The sequence below is a fragment of the Saccopteryx leptura genome, chromosome 2, assembly GCF_036850995.1.
Source record: "Saccopteryx leptura isolate mSacLep1 chromosome 2, mSacLep1_pri_phased_curated, whole genome shotgun sequence".
Classification (NCBI taxonomy): domain Eukaryota; kingdom Metazoa; phylum Chordata; class Mammalia; order Chiroptera; family Emballonuridae; genus Saccopteryx; species Saccopteryx leptura.
Window position 1 is genome coordinate 147,423,057 of NC_089504.1, and position 26,832 is coordinate 147,449,888.

Consider the following 26,832-nt stretch of genomic DNA (forward strand, 5'->3'; position numbering starts at 1 on the left):
CCTGCTACTACTAATGATCACAATGGTAATAGTTCCTGTTCATTTTTGGCTTACTATTTGCCAAGTAATTTTACATGTGTCATCAAATTTAAGTCTCATAACTACCTGAAAGCTAGATACCAATAAGTAAAATGAGTTTCAAACAAATGTTATTTAATCAGTGTTTTCACCTATGATTGTGCACTTTGGTGGGTGCACCACTCACATTGAAATTGTTTATTCATTACAAAAGTTTTTCAGCAGATAGAAGCCAAGTATCAAAGGAAGGCATTCTTTTAATTTGTACAAATGCAGCATATAGCCATACAGTGTCAGCAGTATATAAAATTGTATCAGTAATAGTACCAGTTTTGTTTTGTTTAAAAAAAAAAAAAAAAAAACATACACACTCATAGAGAGAGGCTTAAAGAACATACGCAAAAATGTGAGCAGTCTGGGTAATTGAATCAGAGGGAGTTTTTATTTCCATTTGGATTGTCTTGAACTTTTCCAGTTTCTTTAAATGAACATGTTTATTGTGTGGGTATGGGATAGGTTAGTGATGGAGAGGTAGTAGTAAGAAAATTGGTTTAGACACACTAATAAGCCATAGAGGCGTCCCACCTCATCTTTTATTCTTCCCCTGACTCCATCCCTGAAGAATCCATAAAATTCTGAAAACTCAATGGCTATTTTGCATTGAAATTACATTTAAATGTATTAAGTTCAGATATTTTATTTAATGGATTTAGAAAACTTAATTTCTTTCCACCCTCATATGGTCATTGCAGTCAGCCTCATTTATTATATTAGAACTTCACTTTGCACCATAATGGCTGGTTTGTATCACTTGAGTAGTTAGATAAATAGAGAGGAAATAGTAGATGTAGGATGAAGGGAAAGGTGGTAGGTAAGAAGGAAATAATAGACCATGTTTGGGGCAGGTAAAGTAATGAGTACTTAAAATCCCTGTTGTCTTAATCATATGTGCCCAGTTGTGCATGTTTAGTAATTAAAATTGATTTAAAGAAACAAAAACTTGCCTGACCTGTGGTGGCGCAGTGAATAAAGCGTCGACCTGGAACGCTGAGGTCGCTGGTTCAAAACCCTGGGCTTGCCTGGTCAAGGCACATATGGGAGTTGATGCTTCCTGCTCCTCCCTCCCCCTTCTCTCTCTCTCTCTCTCTCTCTCTCTCTCTCTCTCTCTCTCCCTCTCCCCCCTCTCTAAAAATTAATAAAAGAAAAATTAAAAAAAAAAAAAGAAACAAAAACTTTATCTTTTTTTCTGTGTCTCGTAAATTTATATAAATTTGTATACTGCAAATAAACGATTAATTTAATATATTTCTAAATAGTTTAGAAATGGCTGTCATTTGGACTAATGACCAGTAGTAGTATATTTGGATTTGGGTTTGTGTGTGTGTATGTATAAACAGCTTTGCATTTTTAATTAATACTTAATAACATTTAGATAAAAATCTTAAAAACCCAATAAAAATGCTTTTTTATGACAGTTTTTGTCTATATAACACAAATCCAGTCTTACTTATTTCATATTCATGATAAAGCATCGTGAGTACAGTAGTCCCCCCCTTTATCCACGGGGAATACATTCGAAGACCCCAGTGGGTGCCTGAAACTACAGGTAGTACTGAATCCTATGCATACTATGTTTTAGCCTATACATACCTGTGATGAAGTTTAACTTATAAATTAGGTACAGTGAGAGATTAACAATAATAATAAAATAGAATAATTATAATAGTATACTGTAATAAAAGTTAAATAACTGTAGTCTCTCTCAAAATATTATATTGTACTGAGTTACCCTTCTTCTTGTGGTGTTGTAAGATAATGAAGTGTCAAACCTATTCCTGAATCCACATAACCATCCCTTACTTGCAGTAAATTACTTGGTGTCAGTCATTTCAGGGGATCACTTACTAAAGTCTTGTTCAATGCTTTCTGGTGCAACACATTGTCATCAGTTGGAAAACATATTCTGTTTATGTCCTCCACCCACAGACTCAGCATCTTTTCCATCTTAACTAAGCACTTACCATGCACTGCAGCCGTAACATTTTCAGTTTGAGGTATGACAGCAGTACTAGATTTTCATTCTTAACAATTCTATGGATAAAGATTCATTCTTACCGCCTGACCTTTGGTGGCGCAGTAGGTAAAATGTCAACCTGGAATGCTGAGGTTGCCTGTTCAAAACCCCAGGCTTGCCTGGTCAAGGTACATATGGGAGTTGATGCTTCCTGCTCTTCCCCCTCCTCTCTCTCTCTCTCTCAAAACAAATAAAATCTTTTTTAAAAAAGTTTTTAAATAAAAGATTCATTCTTATCCTAGATCTTAGCTACCTCAGTGTGCAATTTTTTTTTTCATAGTAACTTAATAAGTTGAGAACCTTCACCTCTTTGAAGGAAGCACTATATGGCTTCTCTTTGACATATCTGAATTTTCAGCTTCACTATTCTTAGGCTGTGGAGCCTTTAAGTAAAATAAGAGTAACTTGAACATAAGCATTGAGATGCTATGACAGTCTGATAACTGAGACAGCTACTAAGTGACTGACTGGCAGCGAGTATATACAGTGTGGATACACTGGAAAAAGGGATGATTCATGTCCTAGGCAGGAAGGAGTGGGATGGCGTGAAATTTTATGATACTACTTAGAATGACACAAAATTTGAAACTAATGAAATTATTTCTTTCTGAAATTTTCTATTTAATATTTTCAGACCATAGTTGACCATAGGTAATGGAAACCATGGAAGGTGAAATCATGGATGAAGGTTGACAACTCTACTGAAAATGAAAAGAAATTCCAAAACTAAAAATGTACTTAGTGGTTTTTACTTTCACGTGAAACTTTTTTTATTACATCCCCATGACTTACTTTATAATTACAGGTTTGTACCTTTTGGCTCCCTTCACTCATTTTGCCCACACCTCCACCTCCCACCTCTGGCAACCACTCACTCACCTGTTCTCTTTATCTGTGAGTTTGGGTTTGTTTGTTTTTTTAGATTTCAAAAATAAGTGAGATCATAAGGTATTTGTTTTTCTTTGGCTGACTTATTTCAACTTAGCATAATCATTAGGTATATAATCTTCATACAACACCAGGGTGGTTAACTCTTTCCCGGCACCAGTCCACAGACCAGCAGTTGAAAACCACTGACTTAGCATAATACCTCAGGGTCCATCCATGTTACCACAAATGGCAAGATTTCATTCTTTTTTATGGCTGAATAATATTCCATAGTATATATATACCACACTTTCTTTATCCATTCATCCATTGATAAACACTTAGATTGTTTTTACATCTTGGCTATTGTAAATAATACTGCAGTGAATATGGGGATAGATACATCTTTTTGAGTTAATGTTTTTGTTTTCTTTGGACAAATTACCAGAAGTGTAATTGCTGGATCATATGAGATAGCCCCAATTTACATTCCACCAACAGTGCACAAGAATTCCTATTTCTCCACATCCTCACTAAACTTGTAATTCCTGTCTTTTTGATAAAACCATTCTGACAAGTATGAGGTGGTATCTCATTATGCTTTTGATATGCATTTCTCTGACGATTTGTACTGTTGAGCATCTTTTCATGTTCCTACTGGGCATTATGTCTTTGGGAAAATTTTTATTCAGATCCTCTGCTCACTTTTTAATCAGATTGTTTAGTTTTCTGCTATTGAGTTGTATAAATTCTTGATATATTTTGGATATTAACCCCTTAGAAGATATATAATTTGCAAATATTTTTTTATTTTCAGTAGGTTGCCTTTACACTCTGTGTTTATTTTGCTGTGCAGAAGCTTTTTAGTTTGATGTATTCCCAGTTGTTTATTTTTGCTTTTGTTGCCTTTACTTTTGATGTCAGATTCAAAAAATTCTCAAGACAAGTCAGGGAGCTTTCCATCTATGGTTTCTTCTAGGATATTTTTTTGGTTTCAGGTCTTAAATTCAAATCTTTAAATCTGCTTTGAGTTCATCTTTGTGTATGCTCTAAGACTGTGGTACTGTTTTATTATTTTGTATGTGGCTATCCAGTTTTTCCAGCACTGTTTATTAAAGAGACTATCCTTTTCCAACTGTATATATTTGGCTCATTTGTCATAATTAATTGACCATACCTAGGTTTATTTCTGGGCTGTTTGTTTCATTCCAGTGATCTACTTGTCTGTTTTTATGCCAGTATTATACTATATTATATATATAGTATATTATATACTATACCATAATATAGTAATAGCTCTGTTATATAGTTTGAAGTCAGGGAGCCTCCATTTTTGTTCTTTATCAAGACTGCTTTGGCTTTTGGGGGTCTTTGTGGTTCCATACAAAGTTTAGGAATTATTTTTCTATTTCAGTGAAAAATGCCATTGGAATTCGACATTATCAAATTTGTAGGTTGCTTTGGGTACTATGAAAATTTTAACAATATTAATTTTTCTAATCCATGATAGTTTCACAATAAACTTTGGTTGGTTTTTATATAGATGAATATGAATGGTATGAAATAAGTAATCTATAATGATTTTTGACATTGTCTTTTATAATTCAATATTTACTCTTGATTAAAATTTATTTTAATATAGTAATCACTTCCTAAAATTATATTAATTTAAAATATTGTGTTTATATATGTGTGTGTGTGTGTGTGTGTATTGCACATCAAAAATTGGTTCAGGCCCTGGCCAGCTGGCTCAGTGGATAGAACATTGGCCTAGCATATGGATGTCCCGGGTTCATTCTTGGTCAAGGCATACAGGAAAGGCAACCATCTGCTTCCCCCACCACCTTCCCTTTTCTTCCTCTTTCCCTCCCGCAGCCAATGGCTCAGTCGGTTTGTTATTTTTTTTAATTAAAATGTTTTATGTATTTTAGTGAGGAGAGGGGGAGAGAGAGGGAGAAGGGGGAGGAGCAGGAAACATCAACTCCCATATGTGCCTTGACCAGGCAAACCCAGGGTTTTGAACTGGCGACCTCAGCATTCCAGGTCAATGCTTCATCTACCGCACCACCACAGGTCAGGCAGTTCAGTCGGTTTGAGCATGGCTCTGGGTGCTGAGGATAGCTCAGTTAGTCTGAGTGCATTTTAATAAAAAAATTGGTTCAAATATAGACATGTTTATGACATTCATAAAAGAATCAAATCCTAAAGGTGCTCAAGGTGCTCTGCCATAAACTTGAAAGATATTGTGTAAATATATCATTTACTAATTCGTAATTGAAAGTTTTCAATATATTCTTTGCTGTCCTGATTCCTGTATTCTCTCTCATTGCTATGTATTCTAGTTAATAAGAGAAAATAGGCCTGACCTGTGGTGGCACAGTGGATAAAATGTCAACCAGGAACGCTGAGGTCACTACTTTGAAACCTCAGGTTTGCCTGGTTAAGGCACTTGACCTGTTCCTCCCTCTCTTTCTCTCTCTCTAAAATCAATAAATAAAATCTTTAGGAAAGAAAAAAAACAGAGAGAAAGAATAGTATCTGGTGTTCTTCAAGTTTGTGAACCTGGCCACTTACCACTCAGGCATTTGTATTGTTAAGCATAATGATTAAGTAGGATATGATGTTGGAGAAATGAGAGACATGATTTTTTTAACATGGACAAACATGCAAAATGTGTATTCAACTAAAAAGCCAGGCTTACCAAAATGTTTAGTTTTAGATTGTTATTTGAGTATGCTAGAGTTTATTATATGTAATATGCAATCTAGTAAATGCTTAAGCAGCTTCTAAAAGTACAATAGAATATGATATTTGTTTATAAAATAATGTTCTATTTTGTTTTAAAATTATATTTTATTTACTTTGAAGAGTTTTAGCTGATCTTCATTGAAGATAGGGAATTGAGAATGAAACACATTAAACTGAAAACAAATTACCCAAAGTATTCAGTACAGTTAAATTATTTAACATGGACGTACATACGTACAGAGAAATTTGTTTCAAAATATTTTTTGAAATGAAATGAACTTGAGATTTGCATGTACTAGTTTGCTTAATATTTCTGTATAGTGATCTGGAGCTTTTGTATTAGAAGAGGAAGTTTTCTGTTTTGAAGACTATATCCAGTGTCAGACAACTTCTACTACTTTTATTTTTTGTAGGTGGTTTCAGACACCCTCACAGGTTTTCTACCATGCAGCAACCGAGCATGGAGGAAAAGATGTGTATCCAGGGCAGTGTCTGTGGGAAGGTTGTGAGCCTTTTCAGCGACAGAGGTTTTCTTTTATTACCCACTTGCAGGTACAGTTTCTTACTACTCTTTGGTCAGTGATTCTTTTGCATTAAAGGTCTTGATGCATATTCTTTTCTTTTCTTTCCTCTTTCCTCTTTCTCAAAAAGGATAAGCACTGTTCAAAGGATGCCCTGCTTGCAGGATTAAAACAAGATGAACCAGGACAAGCAGGAAGTCAAAAACCTACCAAGTAAGGAACATGAGTTTACTTCCTGTTTTACATACAAAAAGGAAAATAAAGAAACTAGGCAAAACATAGTAACATTAGCTTAGTGTAGGAGACTAGAAACCTGGGTTCTGGTCCAGGTCTACCATTAACCAGCTATGTGACCCTGTTCAAATTGCTTAAATTCTCTAGGCATCACTTTTCATATTGTATATGAGAAATACCGTATTTCTCCATGTATGAGACACACCCTTTTTTGAAAAATTTAGGGTATACAAACTGGGTGCATCTTATACAGTGGTTGTAGTTTTTTTTACTTACATTTTCTGCTTTTTCGCACTTGTTTTTGTGCTCATTGTTGAATACAGTGATTCGTCATCAGACACAGATGAGGACAAGCTAATGGATGGGAGTTTTTACAGTGATGAGGAGTTGTATGAATTTTATGATGAATAAAACTTGAATTCAATAACTTTATGTAATACATTTTTTTTTTCAAATTTTGGTCCCAAAATTAAAATGTCTCTTATACATGGAGAAATACAGTATTTTGTAAACTGAAACTATATATATGGTTCTTTGTCCTTTGAGAGAGTAATTAAACATGTATTTGATAATGGCAAAGAGATTTCTTGTTACAGCCCCCCTTTGAGGGGAGGCCAAGGTGGCATTTAAAGGTCCTATATAAGAGTACATGTGTCACATTTACTGTATGGTTTTCATGTGCCTGTGATTTCATGAATACATACTTGTAATGAATGTAGTCAAGTTCTGAGTTGGTTGTAGATTCCTGAGGTCCTTATTAGATTTACATAGTATCTCCTATTTTGTTTCTAACTGAAGCCCTTAGTTATAGATTCTGTAACTTGAATAATATTTTTAACTCTTCAAATGTGAAAATTAATATGTCACCATTTATTAAGCTACTGCAGTGCACTGGGTATTGTGCCAGACCTAGGTAATTCTAAGAACAAGGCATAGTCTCTAACTTAACAGAACTGACCTTCTTGAAGGAGAACTAGAAATATGTGAATGCAGAAGCTGCTTACATACTTACTCTATTTATTCAATTTTTATTAATAAGCATCTGCTGTGTGCTAGACACAGGTGTACATGACCAAGATACATTTTGCCGGTTCTTAAGTGTCTGGAGATCCAGGGAGAGGCATAAATAATTCTTACCGTAAAATGTAAAAGTACTAGAATGAAGACATGCACAAGATGCTGTGAGAGCTCACCTAAACCAGTCCCGGAGATCGGGGAAGGCTTTCTGACAGAGAGTACATCCAAACGGAGACCGAAAGACAAGGGGTAAATAGTGGAAGGTCTCATAAGCTATACTCATGATTTCGAATTCATCCCACATGCAAAAAAAAGTCATTTTTCTGCCAGATATCTACGTATTTCTACAATTTTCACTGTATTTAGTCTGTCTATATTATGTAGCTTATAAGAATATGTTGGAGTATGTTTAGTTTTGCTGAAGTTTAGAAAAAGAGATATTTAGTATATCAGTTACAATCAATGAAAAATCTTATCACACATAAAATGTAATAGTTTATATGTAAATATCTTTTTCTGTAGATACCTATGTGTAGATATAGATAAAATTGGTTTACAATTTAAAGATGTCTTTTACATTAACTTATTTAATATTCAGAATTAGCTTACTGATGTAATATCCCCACCGATGTGAAACCTGAAGCACAAAGGGGCCAACTGAAACACTCCACGTCACACATCTGGGTATAGTGTCAGAATAGACCGTGTTTTGCCTGACCAGGTGGTAGCGCAGTGGATAGAGCATCAGACTGGGATGTGGAAGACCCAGGTCCGAGACCCCGAGGTCGCCAGCTTAAGCGCGGGCTCATCTGGTTTGAGCAAAAGCTCACCAGCTTGGACCCAAGGTCGCTGGCTTGAGCAAGGGGTTACTCGGTTTGCTGAAGGCCCACGGTCAAGGCACATATGAGAAAGCAATCAATGAACAACTAAGGTGTCGCAACAAAAAACTGATGATTGATGCTTCTCATCTCTCTCCGTTCCTGCCTGTCTGTCCCTATCTATCCCTCTCTCTGACTCTCTGTCTCTGTAAAAGAAATAAAAATAAAAATAAAAAAAGAATAGACAGGGTTTTCTCACAGGCAGGTCGGTGCTCTTTCCACCATTGCCTCACTAGAATACAGCAGATACTGATGCAATTTTTCTGCTTAGCAAGGAAATCTAGAGTAGTTTGAATCTAATTTTAGGTAAAATCCCTTCTTCCATTCTATGTTTTATAAAGGACAGTAGAACTCTTCTGAAAGGATTGAATAAAGTTTTTAAATAATGATGAAAAATAAGATTATGTAACAAATAGTTTGAAGTGTAGTATTTAGCATAATTTTATATTATCATATTAGGTTATCTTTTCCTGGATGACCTAATCTTAGGTACTATTTAGCCAAAATAATTTGCAGGTGAAATTGTAGACAGTTTTCTTTGTTAACATCTTCATATTACATTCAAAGATGTGAACCCTACAACTTTAGTTCCATGTTTTAATTTTATATTAAATATATTGGGGTAACATTATTAATAAACTTATATACATTTTTAAGTGTACAGTTTTCTAATACATCATCTGTACATTGCATTCTGTGCTTATTACCTAAAGTCTACTTTGCTTCCTTCACTGTATATTTAACCCCCTTCACTGTCTTCATCCTCTCCTCATCTTCCTTCCCCTCTGGTAACCACCATACTGTCATTTTCTGTGTCGGTGGGTTTGTTTTGTTGTTCATTTGTGCTTCCTGTTTTATATCCCACATATGAGTACAATCATGGTTTTTGTCCTTTTTCATCTGACTTATGTTGTATTTATTTTGATTGCATGTTTCTAGCATAGTAACTTTAAAGATGGACTATACCTGCCTGACCTGTGGTAGTGCAGTGGATAGAGCATCAACCTGGAACGCTGAGGTCCCAGGTTCAAAACCCCGTGGTTGCTGGCTTGAGCACATTATCAGTCTGTCTGCAGCATCACGTTAACAGTCTCTTTCTCTCTCTCATCAATTTAGGCAGCCAGCTGTAGGGGGCACAAGTTCAACTCCTAGAGCACAAAAGGCCATTGTGAATCATCCCAGTGCTGCCCTTATGGCTCTCAGGAGAGGATCAAGAAACCTTGTCTTTCGAGATTTTACAGTAAGCAAGCCTTGAAAGCCTTACCTATAAAGGTGTGAGCACTATATGATTTAGATCTTTATTCTTTTTCTTTTCTTTTCCTTTCTTTTTTAAGGATGAAAAAGAGGGACCAATAACTAAACACATCCGACTAACAGCTGCCTTAATATTAAAAAACATTGGTAAATATTCAGAATGTGGTCGCAGGTGAGTAATCTGTTTTCCATAGCCAGCATGAATTTTAGAGTATTTTACTTTTACATATAAGGTAATAAGATTAGATATCTATATTTTATTCACTGTTTTTCTCAGGAATTTTGTGAATATAGTATATCAAAAAGGTTATGCCAAGGTCATGCCATCATGATCTCTTAAAAGCCACAAAATAGAAGTTGAAGCAACCAAAAGGTGTTCCTTTCACTTGTTAATTTTCTTGCTGGCCTTAGAATTTAGAGTGAAAAAGTAGGTCTGATAAGGAGAAAACTTAGGAATTTCTGAGGGTAGGGAGGGAATGAATTGAATATTTGAATTGTGTGGAATTAGAATTGAATTCAGTTTGCTAATTAGTATTTTAATAAAGGTATCAAAGTTAACATTTAATATAATATGCTGAAGTTTGAAAAGTTACTTTCTAATGGATTTAAGAGAAAACTCAAGATTTTGTATATCTGTAGAAACTAAAAGCAAAAACTAATCCTTCAGAGAGCAAATGTGGAGTGTTCCATTAGTGCCTTTTGGACCTTATCTCCCTTGAATCTTAAATTGCTTTTCTCATATTTCTCCTGTATCTCAAACTGCTTTGTTGAAAAGTTGCCCTCTGAGGCATTTTGTCTTCCAGAGAGTGAAGATAGTGACTTTCTCTACTCTCACATATTATTATTAATCCCATTCCCTAAATATTGCTTGAATATACCTTAGTTCTCTTCCCTTCCCACCATTTTATGTTTTACGATATTTCTTTTTTTTTTTATTTAATTTATTAATTAAATTTAATGCAGTGACATTGATAAATCAGAGTACATATGTTGAGAGAAAACATCTCTAGATTATTTTGACATTTGATTGTGCTGTATACCCCTCCCCCATGTTTTACGATATTTCTTGCAATAACCTTCCAGCTGGATTTTCCAAACAAATAAACAGTGGTATCAATTACTAAAAAAAAAAAAAAAAAGCAATGAATTTTACTATTTCAGATTTGAAAACTTCTATAAATTAAAGATTGCTAAAACTCTTAGAACTAAAGTTTAGAAAAGTATTTGCAATGACAAAAGTTACTATATTTAGTCTACCAAGTATTCTTACAAATGATTAAGAAAAATTCTTAACACTCAAATTTTTAAAAAAAAAAAAAGTTTTTCAGGAAAAAAAAAATAAGAGTTTGGTAACCATGAGAACACTGGCATCTTTCCGCTTTATTTATAGCACAGTTTCTTCCTACCTTCTCCCTGTGTTACCCTCCCCTCCCTTTTTTTTTCTTTCATAGCCTACATTTTCAGTTTCAACTGAACTAAACCACATGCAGACTCTTGATCAGGCTAGACTTTCCTGTCGCACTTGTGTACATCTGTGTCCGTGCTCATTCTGTTCTCCCGGTTTTCCTGCCTGTGGAATGTCTGCAGACTCTTCGTCATTGGCTCAGACATGAGCTTCTGTGGGCCGCCTTTCCTGTCCATTCCCCTTCCCCACCAAGTTTGTTCTTCTCTGTTTTTATAACATGTCTGTCTTATAACATTTAATGTTAGTATTTTATAGTTTTATATTTTCCCCCCTACTGACCTATGTTTTGAGTTTCTCAGATTAATCTTTGTAGCCTGACTACCTAGCAAAATGTCCAATACCTTATAATCTCTACTTCCTGTTCCTCTTTAGGGTTCAACTCAGGGGTGACCTCTTCCTTTCCTGACATCTTCATTAACACTCCCCCTGACCTAGGGTGCAATTGGTACTCTACCACTGCACACATTGCATGTTACCACCTTAGGTAATGAGATCTTTGAAAGCAGGGACTGAATGTTTATTTTTGGTTTTGTGTCCTCGGTGCCCAGCATAATGTTGGGAATGTAATTGTGATTCATTAGTATTTGGTTGATAGACAAGATATAAAAGGAAAGAAGTCTTATAAATTCATTTTTTTCATAGAGTTCTGTTTGGAATTTGTATAGGCAGTTAGAATTCTAAAAGTAACTTAGTAACTTTTTCTTAAAGGCGTTTTTCCTCACAGTCAAATTGCAAACTCTTAGGCTGACAGCAAAGCCACTTTGGCTGGGTGGAATATAATTATTGGGCCAAAGTTTTCATCTTACTATCTCTGTGTTGTTAGTTTTGTTATTTTATTTAATTCTATACCTCCCAAATATCTTCTGGCACCTTCAGTTCCTATGATCTTAATATAGCAGAAGTAAAACAATTAAAACAATCCATTATTTCTTCCCACTCACCCTCACATTCCAGGTTGAAATCCCCATATAGAATCTCTGTTGAACATCTCCAGTATGCGTAGTTTTGCTTGAGTAAAAATACTGACAGAGGATCTGACAAAATCCACATATGTGGAGAAATGAATGTAGGAAATCAGATTGCTGCAAAAGATAATTCTCCGTTGATACTTCTCTCTAGTGAAATAAGTTATAGAGCATGATTTTTTTTTTCTCTTTTGACTAAATCAAATTCTGTTTGCAGTAAAAAAACTGCTGCTCCATAGGAAGATACATGAAAATTTACTTTTATTCTTACAGTACAGCATACTGAACAATATGAAATGTCAGCATTTTTAAAATTTGAAATTCAGAATGATTGTTTGAGTAGTATAAGATGTTTAAATGCAGTTTATCTCCATTCTGATTAAGCAATAGCTCTGGAAAATCACAATATATTTCTTCTCCTTTTGATGTACTTATCTTTTTACAGTTATTGATTGATTTTAGAGAGGAAGAGGAGGAGAGAGAGAGAGAAACATTGATTTGTAGTTCCAGTTATGTATGTATTATTTATAGGTTGATTCTTATATGTGCCCTGACCAGGGATCCAACCTACAACCTTGGTGTACTGGGACGATGCTCTAACCAATGTAGCTACCCAACCAGGACTGATATATTTACCTTTTATCAGTATAATACATGGGTCTTAACTTAAAAATTAAATGGTAATTTTCTAGATGCTAATAATGAATCTGAAAAAGAAATTAAGAAAACAATCCCATTTACAATAATCAAAAAATAAAATATTTAAGAATCATATTAACCAAGGATACAGTAGACTTATACACTAAAAACTGTAATATAGTTAAAATGTCAGTACTACCAAAGAAATCTACAGATTCAGTACAATCCCTGTCATAATCTCAATGACACCTTTTTCAGAAACAGAAAAATCTATTCTAAAATGTATGTGGAATCTCAAGGGACTCTGAAAGCCAAAACTGTCTTGAAAGAGAAAGTTGGAGGCCTGACCAGTGGTTGCACAGTGGATAGAGCATCAACCTGGGATGCTGAGATCCCAGGTTCGAAACCCTGAGGTCACCGGCTTGAGCACAGGATGACCAGCTTGAGTGTGGGGTCATGGTTGCTGGCTTGAGCCCAAGGTCAAACAAGAGATTACTAACTCAGCAGGAGCTCCCCCCCCAGTCAAGACATTTACATGAAGCAATCATTGAACAGCTAAGGTGCCGCAACTACAAGTTGATGCTTCTCAACTCTCTTTCTCCCTTTGTCTGTTTCTCTTTCTCTGAAAAATTAAAAAGAGTTGGAGGACTCACACATTCTGATTTCAAAATTTACTCAAAATTGCAGTAACAAGAATAGTGTGGTACTAGGGAAAAGACAGACATATCAATCAATCAACAGAATAAAGAGCCCAGACATTGATCTCACATATATGGTCAAATGATTTTCAATAAGAGTGCCAATTCTTCATTCAAGAAGGAAAAGATAGTCTTTTTAACAAATAGAGTTGGGAAAACTGAATATTCACATACAAAAGAATGAAGTTGAACCCTTACCAAACACCACATACCAAAATGGATAAAAGACCTAAAAGTAAGATTTAAAACTATATAGCTTTATAACACTGGATTTGGCAGTGATTTCTTGGATATGACACAAAAAGGCACAGACAACAAAATAAAATATTGAATTTTATCAGAATTAGAAACTTGTTCATCAAAGGACACTATCAACAGAATAAAAAGGCAGCTCACAGAATGGAAGAAAATAATTGCAAATCACATATCCAGAAAATATATGGAAAAAAAACTACTAAAACTCAACAGTGAACAAACCAAATAAAAAATTAGCAAAGGACTTGAACAAACATTTCTCTAAAGAAGATATACAGATAGCCAATAAGCACAAGAAGAGATGCTCAACATCACTTATCATTAGAGAAATGCAAATCAAAACTACAGTGAGATACCACTTTATACCCATTAGGATGGCCATTATTAAAACACACGCGCACACACAAAAGTGTTAGCATAGATGTGGAAAAATTGGAATTCTGTTCTGCTGGTGGGACTACAAAAGGTACAGCCACTATGAAAATGGTATAGTGGTCTTCTAAAAATTAAACATAGGATTACCTATGCAATTCCACTTCTGGGTATATACACAAAAGAACTGAAAGTAAGGTAGGTGTTGAACAGATATTTATGCACCACTGTTCATAGCAGCATAGCCAATAAGTGGAAGGTGGAAGCAACCCTAGTGTCCATCAGCAGATGAATGGATAACTGAAATGTGGTTTGTGTATATATACAATGGAATATTGTTCAGCCTTAAAAAACCATTTGAGAGCTGCTCCGGTCAAGATGGCTGTGTAGGCAGACACAATAGTGGCATCTTCCTACAACAGCATCAAAATAACAACTAAACTACAGAACAATTACAATTGAAAACTGCCTGAAATCCACAAGAACAGAAGTCCTATAACTCTGGCTATATAGAATCACTTAAGAACTGGTAGGAGTGGAAGACAAGATGGCGATGGAGTAGGCGGACGTACCAACTTCCACCTCCCAGAACCAAAGTGGATTACAAACTAATTTTAAGAATCATCATCTGGAAAAACCAACTTTGAACTAAACTAAGAGGACTCTTCAACCAAGGAACACTGAAGAAGCCAAACAGACTGGTAGGAAAAGCAGAAACGCGGATAGGGCTGCCCAGCTCCCCGGAGCGAACGGCAGCCAGGAGAGACTTGCATGGCAGGAAGTGAGTTTAGCAGAGAGGGGAGGGTCCTGAGCCCCAGGAACAAAGCCCCAGTCTGCAGCCCCAGAGCCTAGAAGAGGCATATGGACAGTATTTAGCTGGAAACAAGACAGGATACTGTTTGTGAGAAAGAGACTGATTTCTCAGACCCAGGATTCTTCTTAAAGGTACCATGCAGAAAACCTCTCTCACAACCACTCACCTGGAGCTCCGGGGGACATGGAGAGAGGAGAGGTCCAGAGTAACAGGAAGAGAGCGTAATCTAGGAAGCACAGGGAGAAACATTATGAGAGACAGCCACCCTAACCCCTGGGATGAGTCACTCCCCAAATCTGAAGTGAATATTTCCCCTGGAAACAGCAATACCAGCAAAGGGAAGCAGGACACCAGCCAAACAAGCTCTCCCGTGGCACTCAGAGAAAAGTCATATAGAAGGAGGGAGCTTTCGGGACTACAGTAGTGAGTCTTAGGGTCTGAACTGCAAGCACCCCGACCCACATGGCTGCGGGCTCACCCGAGGGCAAGCGGTGGGATGCAGAAGCACAGTTCTGTTGGCAAGTGTAGAAGCCGGCTAGCCACCACTGAGGCCCAGGTGTGAGCTCAGTCTTGCCCGGCTGGGGAGGAGGGGACATGCAACAGTGGTCAAGCCCAGCTGCCAGCCGCCTGCAGTCCAGCCTTTGGGGGAAGGGCAGGAGCCCTGGAAGGGGCAGAGACCCACCCTTGAGCAACAGCACAGGGGCACAGCCTTGCCCCACCGGCAGAACCAAGGCTTGTGGCCTGACCTGGGCGCCGGCTCCTCCCATGAGAGTGGAGCCAAAAGCCGAGAACTGGTGGAGTCCCACTACAGAGTGTGGAAATGCAGTCCCACCTGGCCTGTGGAGCCAAGGCTTGCAGCCATCCTGCGAGCAAGCTCCTCCTGCAGGGGCGGGGTGAAGCCCAGAATCAGGCTGAAACCAGCAGCTGAACATAGGTGCTCACTCCTGCCCTCAGGGCTGAGCATAATGCCACCTGTGGGGGCGGGGCAAAGGCCAAGGTCACAGAGGCTTATACACCCGAGCACATGATCACAGCCACCCCCGTGACAGAGAGGCAGAAACCACAGCAACGCCCATACCCGAATGTCCTAGGCAGCAACAGCAGAGGGGGTAGCGGGCCTGCAGACAGACCACACCTAGGGAACACAGAGGCCACACCCAGTGGACACCATTGGCCAAAACCTTCTTTTACACAGGCAAAATAAGAAGGCAGAGAAATGTAACACAAATGAATCAAGAGAAATCCACAGAAAAGGACCTGAATGAGTCAGATATAACGAAATTACCAGATGCAGCGTTTAAAATAACGATTGTTAGGATGCTCAAAGATATTAGAACAACAATAGATAGTCATTACAAACACCTAAATAAAGAGATAGCAAATATTAAAAAGGACACTGAAATAAAAAAGAATCAGTCAGAAATGACAAATACAATATCAGAAATGAAGAACACAGTGGAAGGAATTAAAAGCAGGATGAGCCAGACCAGGAGGTGGCGCAGTGGATAGAGCGTCAGACTGGGATGCAGAGGACCCAGGTTCAAGACCCCGAGCTCGCCAGCTTGAGCGTGGGCTCATCTCGTTTGAGCAAAAGCTCACCAGCTTGAGACCAAGGTCACTGGCTCGAGCAAGGGGTTACTCAGTCTGCTGAAGGCCCGCGGTCAAGACACATATGAGAAAGCAATCAATGAACAACTAAGGTGTTGCAATGCGCAATGAAAAACTAATGATTGATGCTTCTCATCTCTCTCCGTTCCTGTCTGTCTGTCCCTGTCTATCCCTCTCTCTGACTCTCTCTCTGTCTCTGAAAAAAAAAAAAAAAAAAAGGCAGGATGAATGAAGCTGAGAATTGAATCAGCGAGCTAGAGGACAAGATAAATGAAGGCATGGAAGCAGAGCAGAAAAAAGAAAAGAGACTCAAAACAACATGAAGAGAAATAACATCCGCATCATAGGGGTTCCTGAAGAAGAAGAGAAAGAACAAGGGATAGAGACTTTGCTCAAACATATCATAGCTGAAAACTTCCCTCAATTAAGGCAGGAAAACGTCTCACAAGTTTAAGAAGCACACAGAACTCCATTAAAGAGAAACCCAAAGAAATCTACACCAAGACACATCATAATTAAAATACTAAAGCTAAATGATAAAGAGAAAATATTAAAAGCTGCTAGAGATAAAAAGACTATCACCTACAAAGGAGCCCCCATAAGGATGACATCAGACTTCTCAACAGAAACACTTGAGGCCAGAAGGGAATGGCAAGAACTATTCAAAGTATTGCAGAACAAGAGCCTACAACCAAGACTACTTTATCCAGCAAGGCTATCGTTTAAAATTGAAGGAGAAATAAAAGGCTTTCCATACAAAAAAATACTCAAAGAATTCACTGCAACCAAACCCATGCTTCAAGAAATGCTAAGGGGCCTGCTGTAAACAGATCAAAGGAGAGAAAGAATATAGCAAAAGAGGAATACAGCTTTAAAGAATAAAATGGCAATAAACAACTACATATCAATAATAACATTAAATGTAAATGGATTAAATGAACCAATCAAAAGACATAGGGTAGCTGCATGGATAAGAAAACAGAACCCATACATACGCTGTCTACAAGAGACACACCTTAAAACAAAAGATGCACATAGACTGAAGATAAAAGGATGGAAAAAATATTTCACGCAAATAGAAATGAAAAAAAGCTGGGGTAGCAATACTTATATCAGACAAAATGGACTTTAAAACAAAGACTATAGTAAGAGATAAAGAAGGTCACTATATAACAATAAAGGGAGCCATCCAACAGGAAGATATAACCATTATAAATATCTATGCACCTAATATAGGAGCACCTAAATATATAAAGCAGACTGATGGATTTAAAGGGCATGATCAACAGCAATACTATAATAATAGGGGATTTCAATACCCCACTAACATCACTAGATAGATCCTCAAGAAAAAAAATTAACAAAGAAACAGCAGACTTAAAGGACATACTAGATCAACTCGATTTAATAGATATCTTCAGAACCTTTCACCCTAAAACAACAGAATATACATTCTTTTCAAGTGCTTATGGTACATTCTCTAGGATAGACCACATGTTAGGGCACAGGTGGTCTCAACAAATTTAAGAAGATTGAAATCATATTGAGCACTTTCTCTGATTACAATGGCATGAAACTAGACATCAACCACAACAGAAAAACTGGAAAATACTCAAACACTTGGAAACTAAATAACATGTTATTAAATAACGAATGGGTTAACAATGAGATCAAAGAAGAAATAAAAAAATTCCTAGAAACGAACGATAACAAGCATACATCAACCCCAAATTTATGGGACACAGCAAAAGCAGTCCTGAGAGGGAAGTTCACAGCATTACACACATACCTTAAGAAGCTAGAAAAAGCTCAAATAAACAACTTGACCCTATATCTAAAAGAACTAGTGGCCCTGGCCGGTTGGCTCAGCGGTAGAGCATCGGCCTGGCGTGCGGGGGACCCGGGTTCGATTCCCAGCCAAGGCACACAGGAGAAGCGCCCATTTGCTTCTCCACACCCCCCCCCTCCTTCCTCTCTGTCTCTCTCTTCCCCTCCCACAGCCAAGGCTCCATTGCAACAAAGATGGCCTGGGCGCTGGGGATGGCTCCTTGGCCTCTGCCTCAGGTGCTAGAGTGGCTCTGGTCATGGCAGAGCGACGCCCCAGAGGGGCAGAGCATCGCCCCCCAGGTGGGAGTGCCGGGTGGATCCCGGTCAGGCGCATGCGGGAGTCTGTCTCTCCCCATTTCCAGCTTCAGAAAAATACAAAAATAAATAAAAATAAAAGAACTAGAAAAAGAACAGCAAGTAAAGCCCAGTAGAAGGAAGGAAATAATAAAGATCAGAGCAGAAATAAATAACATAGAGGCTAAAGAAACAATATAGAGGATCAGTGAAACCAGGAGCTGGTTCTTTGAAAACGTAAACAAGATCAATGAACCTTTAACCACACTCACCAAGAAAAAAAGAGAGAGGACTCAAATAAATAAAATTAGAAATGAGAGGAGAAATAACAACTGACACAACAGAAATACAGTCTTACAAGATATATTAAAGGGTCTTCTTTAAGAAGAAGGGGAAAAAAAGATGTAAAAAATATATAAATAATAAAATGGCAATAAATACATATCAGTCAACAGTTACTTCAAATTCAAATGAATTATATGTTCCAAAGACATAAGGTAACTGAAATGAATAAGAAAACATGACTCTTACATATGCTGTCTACAAGAGACTCACTTCAGATGGAAAGACAGAAAGTAAAGGGATGAAAAAAGTTATTTCATGAAAATGGAAATGGGGCGGAGCTAGGTAGCAAAACTAGACTTTAAAACCAGACACAGCCCTGGCCGGTTGGCTCAGCGGTAGAGCGTCGGCCTGGCGTGTGGGGGACCCGGGTTCGATTCCCGGCCAGGGCACATAGGAGAAGCGCCCATTTGCTTCTCCACCCCCACCCCCTCCTTCCTCTCTGTCTCTCTCTTCCCCTCCGCAGCCAAGGCTCCATTGGAGCAAAGATGGCCCGGGCGCTGGGGATGGCTCCTTGGCCTCTGCCCCAGACGCTAGAGTGGCTCTGGTCCCAGCAGAGCGACGCCCCCTGGTGGGCAGAGCGTCGCCCCTGGTGGGCGTGCCGGGTGGATCCCGGTTGGGCGCATGCGGGAGTCTGTCTGACTGTCCCCGTTTCCAGCTTCAGAAAAATACAAAAAAAAAACAGACACAGTTGTCTAAAACAAAAGGCTGGCCTGGTCTCTTGGTTCCTGGGATGATTAGCATGAGAGAGCAGAGGGAGCAGAGCAGAGAGCAGCGGAAAGAGGCCATGTGGCCAGGAGAAGCAGCCAAGATGGCAGAGTGCTGAGTGAGATGCCAGTTTGTGTAGAGAGAAGGAAGGAGATGGGAAACTGAGGAGAATAAGGCTGGTGAGCTAGAAACCTTAGATTCTAGGAAACTCGGATAAGTCAGTGGCTTTGTGAGCACTGAATGTGAGTGGGTTTTGGAGCCCAGTGTGTATTTTTACTTGCCCGCCGGGTGCAAGCTAGAATTAAAGAAAATGGCCTATCAAAAAAAAGGCTGACCTGACCTGTGGTGATGCAGTGGATAAAGTGTTGACTTGGAGTGCTCAGGTTCATTTGTATATAGAATTTAAGAAACAAAGGAACAAGCAGAACGTAAACCAAGGGTCCCCAAACTGCGGCCCCCTGAGGCCATTCATTCGGCCCCGCCGCACTTCCAGAAGGGGCACCTCTTTCATTGGTTGTCAGTGAGAGGAGTACTGTACGTGTAAATGAAGCAAAGCGCAGCGTCGCTCACATACAGTAGTACTACTTCCAGTGACACGGGACACAAGCATCACAGCTCCAGAAGCATGTCATATCACTTGTTACGGCTAGCAGTGACAAATATGGAACCGGACATTGACCATCTCGTTAGCCAAAAGCAGGCCCATAGTTCCCATTGAAATACTGGTCAGTTTGTTGATTTAAATTTACTTGTTCTTTATTTTAAATATTGTATTTGTTCCCATTTTGTTTTTTTACTTTAAAATAAGATATGTGCAGTGTGCATAGGGATTTGTTCATAGTTTTTTATAGTCTGGCCCTCCAACGGTCTGAGGGACAGTGAACTGGCCCCCTGTGTAGAAAGTTTTGGGACCCCTGACATAAACAGACTTACAGATAGAACATTTTGATGGTTGCCAAGGGGGAAGGAGCAGAGGGGACAGTGATAAAAGTACAAATCAGTAGTTATAGGAGAGTTATGGGGATGTAAAGGACAGCATAGGGAATATAGTCAATATTCTAATAAGTATGTTTACTATCAGATGGGTACTAGTTTTATCCGGGTGACCACTTCGTAAATTATTGTAGATATCTAATGATTGGGTTCTGCACCTGAAGTCAATATAACTGTAAGCAGCTGTAACTGAAAAATAAAATTCTTTAAAATATATAGTTTAAATGAATTAGGGTTAGACCTGAAAACTTTTTTTTTTAAGATTTTTATTCATTTTAGAGAGGAGAGAGAGAGAGAGAGAGAGAGAAGGGGGGAGGAGCAGGAAGCATCCACTCCCATATGTGCCTTGACCAGGCAAGCCCAGGGTTTCAAACCAGCGACCTCAGCGTTCCAAGACCTGGAATCTCTTAATACACTAATTAAATTGGGCCAAAACACCTGGAGCATTTCCTATGACTACTCATTTCAAAAATAACCTCTAAGAGGCTATTATGCTAAGGGAATTAAGTCAGACAGGGAAAGACAAATACCATGTGATTTCACTTACAGAATATAAAGAACAAACAGACTCATAGGTGCAGAGAACTGATGGTTGCCAGATGGCTGGGGGTGTGCGGGCTGGGTGAAAAAGGTGAAAGGATCAAGAAGTACAAATTGGTGCTTTCAAAATAGTCACAGTGAAGTAAATGCAGCTTAGGGAATATAGTCAATAATATTGTAATAAGTATATATGGTGACAGGTAGGTACTTGAATTATACAGGTGAACCACTTTGTAAATTATACTGGTGTCTTACCAAAATGCTGTACACCTGAAGCTAATATCAAGTAATATTGAATGTTAACTGTAATTGAAAAATAAATTTTAAAAAGAAGAAATACCCTGGTCTGACCTGTCGGGGCTAAAGTTTTGACCTGGAATGCTGAAGTCACCCGTTCAAAACTTGCCTGGACAAGGCACATATAGCAGTTGATGCTTCCTGCTCCTCCCCCTTCTTCTCTCTTTCTCTTTCTCTCTCTCTCTCTTTCAAATGAATAAAGTCTTTAAAAAAAATTTTTTAAAGAAATAATACCCTCGGCCCTGGCCGGTTGGCTCAGTGGTAGAGCGTCAGCCTGGCGTGCAGAGGTCCCGGGTTCGATTCCCGGCCAGGGCACACAGGAGAGGCGCCTATCTGCTTCTCCACCCCTCCCCCTCTCCTTCCTCTCTGTCTCTCTCTTCCCCTCCCGCAGCGAGGCTCCATTGGAGCAAAGATGGCCTGGGTGCTGGGGATGGCTCCTTGGCCTCTGCCCCAGGCGCTAGAGTGGCTCTGGTCGCAACAGAGCGACCCCCCGGAGGGGCAGAGCATCACCCCCTGGTGGGCAGAGCATCGCCCCTGGTGGGCGTGCCGGGTGGATCCCGGTCGGGCGCATGTGGGAGTCTGTCTGACTGTCTCTCCCCGTTTCCAGCTTCGGAAAAACACACACACACACACACACACACACACAAAGAAATAATACCCTCAAGATATGAAAAGAGTGAATGTTGAAACTCATGACCATTTCATTTATGAACATAATTATATTTTCTAAGGTTTGCAAAAAGGTTTTAATAATTTTTAAGAAACTGACCTGAGGAATTAAAGATCTTTATTCAATGATTCCTGAATGGAGACCTCCCATCTGGTAGATGTGGGGGAGCTACAAGGAGCTATGGAAAATGAGGTGCTTTTATAGACAAAGTGGGGTGGGGAGATGAAGTTCCACTAGAAAAGAGCAAATTGTGGCAAAGTCACCTTCTTTAGGTGTGACAGTCTGTCAGGTGGATGACCTTGCTGTTGCTGACAGGTAATTCCAAAATGACTGATTTGTTCCTGGGAGAGGCTGAAACTATTACTTAGGTAACAGGTCTCACTCTGGTGACTTGGGGCTTAGCACAAGTGACTTCATTTGGGGCCTGTTATCCGTTTCCCTTTAACATTTTCTTAAAAATTAGTGGTTAAGGGAACAAGTTTTACAGTGGTTTCCTATGTAGAAAACTGATTTCCAGTTAACAATAAATTACTCTGAATATAAAGTTGTGTTTTGGTTTTTTGACAGAGAGAGGGACAGATAGGTACAGACAGGAAGGGAGAGAGATGAGAAGCATCAGTTCTTGGTTGCGGTTCCTTAGTTGTTCATTGATTGCTTTCTCACATATGCCTTGACCCAGGGGGGCTACAGCAGAGGGAGTGACCGCTTGCTCAAGCCAGCAACCTTTGGCTCAAACCAGCGACCATGAGGTCATGTTTATGATCCCACACTCAAGCTAATGACCCCATGCTCAAGCCAGATGAGCCCACGCTCAAGCCGGTGACCTCAGGGTTTTGAACCCAGGACCTCCACGTCCCAGTTTGATGCTCTTTCCACTGTGCCACTGCCTGATCGAGCAATTATAAAGTATTTTTTAAATAAATGAATGAAATTATGATATATGCTACAACATAGATAAACCTTGTAGACGTTATGCTAAGTGAGACACAAAAGGACAAATGCTGTATTATTCCTCTAAGAATCAAATACAAGAGATAGAAGTGATTACCAAGGGTTTACTGGGAGAAGGTGAATAGAAAGAGATACTGTTTAATGGTTATGGGATGGGAAGATAAGAAAAACTCTGAAGATTAATAGTGGTGATGGTTGCACTTCAGTGTGAATATACTTAATGCCACTGAACTGTACTCTTTAAAATGGTTAATATAGCCCTGGTCGGACAGCTCGATTGGTTAGAGTGCTGTCCTGATACACAATGTTGTGGGTTCAATCCCCAGTCAGGGCACATACAAAACAGATTGATGTTTCTGTCTCTGTACTTCTCTTCCTTTCTCTCTCTCTCAAAAAAATCAATAAATAAATTTTTAAGAAATGGTTAAGCCTGATGATGCAGTGGGTAGAGCTTCAGACAGGGATGTGGAGGACCCAGGTTCGAAACCTGTGGTCGACAGCTTGAGCGTGGGGTTGCTGCCTTGAGCATGGGATCATAGATATGACCCCAAGGTCACTGGCTTGAGCCCAAAGGTCGCTGGCTTGAGCAAGGAGTCACTCATTGTGCTGGAGCCCCCAAGTCAAGGTACATATGAGAAAGCAACCGATGAACAATTGAGGTACCACAACGAAGAATTAGTGCTTCTCATCTCTCTCCCTTTCTGTCTGTCTGTTCCTCCCTATCTGTCCCTCTCTCTGACTCTATCTCTGTCAGAATAAAAATGGTGCCTGGCCAGGCAGTGGCGCAGTGAATAGGGCATCAGACTGGGTCGTGGAGGACCCAGGTTCGAAACCTGAGGTCGCCAGCTTGAGCGTGGGCCATCTGGTTTGAGCAAGGTTCACCAGCTTGAGCCCAACATCGCTGGCTTGAGCCAAGGGGTCACTCGATCTGCTGTAGCTCCACGGTCAAGGCACATGTGAGAAAGCAATCAGTGAACAACTAAGGTACAGCAACAAAGAATTGATGCTTCTCATCTCCCTTCCTGTCTGTCTGTCCCTATCTGTCCCTCTCTCTGTCTCTGTCAAACACACACACACACACACACACACACACACACACACACACACAATGATTAAAATAGTACATTTTGTATTGTTGTGTGTATTTTACCACAATTTAAAACTGAACAACAAGAAGACTCGAGGTATAATGGAAAGTGACTGCTAAATAAGTGTTGATCTCTTTGGCGTGATGACTGCTGCTGTGAACGTTGTATGTGTGTTTTATTTTGGCCATATGTATATGTATTTGTATTGAGCTTTTACTAAGGATTGGTGATTCAGAGCATATTAGAAGTTTATTACTAATACCAGACAATTCCTAAGAGATTTTGTCAGTTTACACTCCTGGCAATGTATGCATCTCAGTTGCTTCACATACTGACCAATATTTGGTATTGTTATTTTAGTCATTCTGTTGAGTATATGGAGTATCTATATATGGAAACAACATAAAAGCCAATACCCAAATAGTCAAAAAGATATGATAAAATGCTTAACTCCAGCCCTGGCCTGTTGGCTCAGTGGTAGAGCGTTGGCCTGGCGTGCAGGAGTCCCGGGTTCGATTCCCGGCCAGGGCACACAGGAGAAGCGCCCATCTGCTTCTCCACCCCTCCCCCTCTCCTTCCTCTCTGTCTCTCTCTTCCCCTCCTGCAGCCGAGGCTCCATTGGAGCGAAGTTGGCCCGGGCGCTGAAGATGGCTCTATAGCCTCTACCTCAGGCGCTAGAATGGCTCTGATTGCAACAGAGCAACGCCCCAGATGGGCAGAGCATCGCCCCCTGGTGGGCATGCTGGGTGGATCCCGGTCAGGTGCATGCTGGAGTCTGTCTGACTGCCTCCCCATTTCCAACTTCAGAAAAATACAAAAAAAAAAAAAAATAAGATGCTTAACTTCTTAATCACCAGTCTCAGTTTTTTTTAAATTGTTGTTTTACTTTGCTTTGCTTTGTTATAGTAAAAATGACTGTAGTCCCCACATGTTAAATTTTGGCTTTGAATTTCTTTGTCTTTTCCATTTATTGCTTCCTTAACAGTGTTTTTTATTCAAAATTTAGATGTCTTTATTTCTCTCCTTTTTTTACTTTTAGTTCCTTTCACCCATTATTATTTTAATGAAGGCACTGAGGTTCTTGTATAATCTCATGCTGTTTGGTTTTTTTTTTCCTACATGTAATATGAACATTTTCATACATAAGGCAAACTTGGAATAATTTTTCAGTGACCACTCCTATACCAGCCACCCAGCTTTTACCATTCATGGTTTAGTAATACAGTTAACCTTTGAACAACATTGTAGTTAGGAGCACTGACCCCTGCGCAATAGAAAATTGACACATGACTTTTTAAAAACTTTTTTTGTTCAATAATACTTTTAAAAATTATTTACTGAATTTAATGAGAGCTGAGGGGAAAGAGGAATCAAAAGCATTGATTTGTTACTACACCCGTTTATGCATTGATCGGTTGATCCTTTTTTTTTTTTAACAGAGACAGAGAGAGAGTCAGAGAGAGGGATAGATAGGGACAGATAGACAGGAAAAGAGAGAGATGAGAAGCATCAATCATCAGTTTTTCATTGCGACACTTTAGTTGTTCATTGATTGCTTTCTCATATGTGCCTTGACTGCGGGTCTTCAGCAGACCGAGTAACCCCTTGCTTGAGCCAGCGACCTTTGGTACAAGCTAGTGAGCTTTTGCTCAAACCAGATGAGCCTGCGCTCAAGCTGGCGACCTCGGGGTCTCGAACCTGGGTCCTTCCACATCCCAGTCCGATGCTCTATCCACTGCGCCACCACCTGGTCAGGCTGATCAATTGATTCTTGACGAAGAATCAAACTCGCAACCTAAGCATATTAGGACAACATTCCAACCAACCTAGTTACCCAGCCAGGACCAGCATATAAACTTTTGATTCCCTCTAGCTCAGTCAGTTAGAGCATGGTCCCAATGTGCAGAGGTTGCTGATTCGATCCCTGGTCAGGGCACATACAGGGACAGATCGATGTTTCTGTCTCTAGCTGTCTCTGTCTCTCCTACCCTTGCTAAAACCAATAAATAAAAAAAATTCAATTTTGATTACCTCAAAATCTAACTACAGTTGACTGTAAGCCTTACTTAAACAGTCAACACATATTTTATATGTTGTTCCTATAATAAAGCTTGAGAAAAAAATTATTAAAATAATAAGAGAAAAAATACATTCACACTTTTTATTGAGAAAGAGAACTGTATAGGTGAGCCATGCACTTCAAACTTGTGTTGTTCAAAGGTCAACTGTATTTTCTTCATCACATATCTACCTGTCTTCCATTTCTGGCTGATTTACTACCTTTTCCCCAACCCTAAACATCAATCTTTTCTTTGCTAGACAATGCTCATTTACAATCTCTCTTCTTTGTATACACAGCCATATCAATTCTATAATTTCTAAGTTTATAAATTTTTTAAAAACCGGTTTCTTATATGAAGTATTATAGCATTCAAATAATAGGTAAGCTAACTGTAGCCTTGTTTCATTGAATGAAGAGAAAGAAACTTTATCATTTGTAGAACATAACTTTTATCTTCAAGTCATCTTTTAAAAGCAACCATTTTTTTCTTTCCAACTGTTTTCTGACAGGATCTGAGTTCTTATTTTATGAGCCAGGCTCACTTATCATGAGCTCTGTCCTGACAAATCTTACAAGACAGTGTTGTTGGCTACAGGTACAGTGTTGTACCGCCGGTCCCCAGAGCTGCTTCGT

At 39.1% G+C, this 26,832-nt stretch overlaps 1 protein-coding gene across 1 annotated transcript in view; it reads left to right on the forward strand.

Moving 5' to 3' along the window:
- Positions 1-26,832, forward strand: part of ARID2 (AT-rich interaction domain 2) — a 203,733-nt gene that overhangs the window by 172,118 nt on the left and 4,783 nt on the right. The window contains exons 17-20 of the mRNA XM_066369020.1: positions 6,121-6,259; positions 6,359-6,441; positions 9,474-9,597; positions 9,692-9,783. Of these exons, the coding sequence (XP_066225117.1) occupies positions 6,121-6,259; positions 6,359-6,441; positions 9,474-9,597; positions 9,692-9,783 (438 nt within the window). The remainder of the gene's footprint in view (positions 1-6,120; positions 6,260-6,358; positions 6,442-9,473; positions 9,598-9,691; positions 9,784-26,832) is intronic.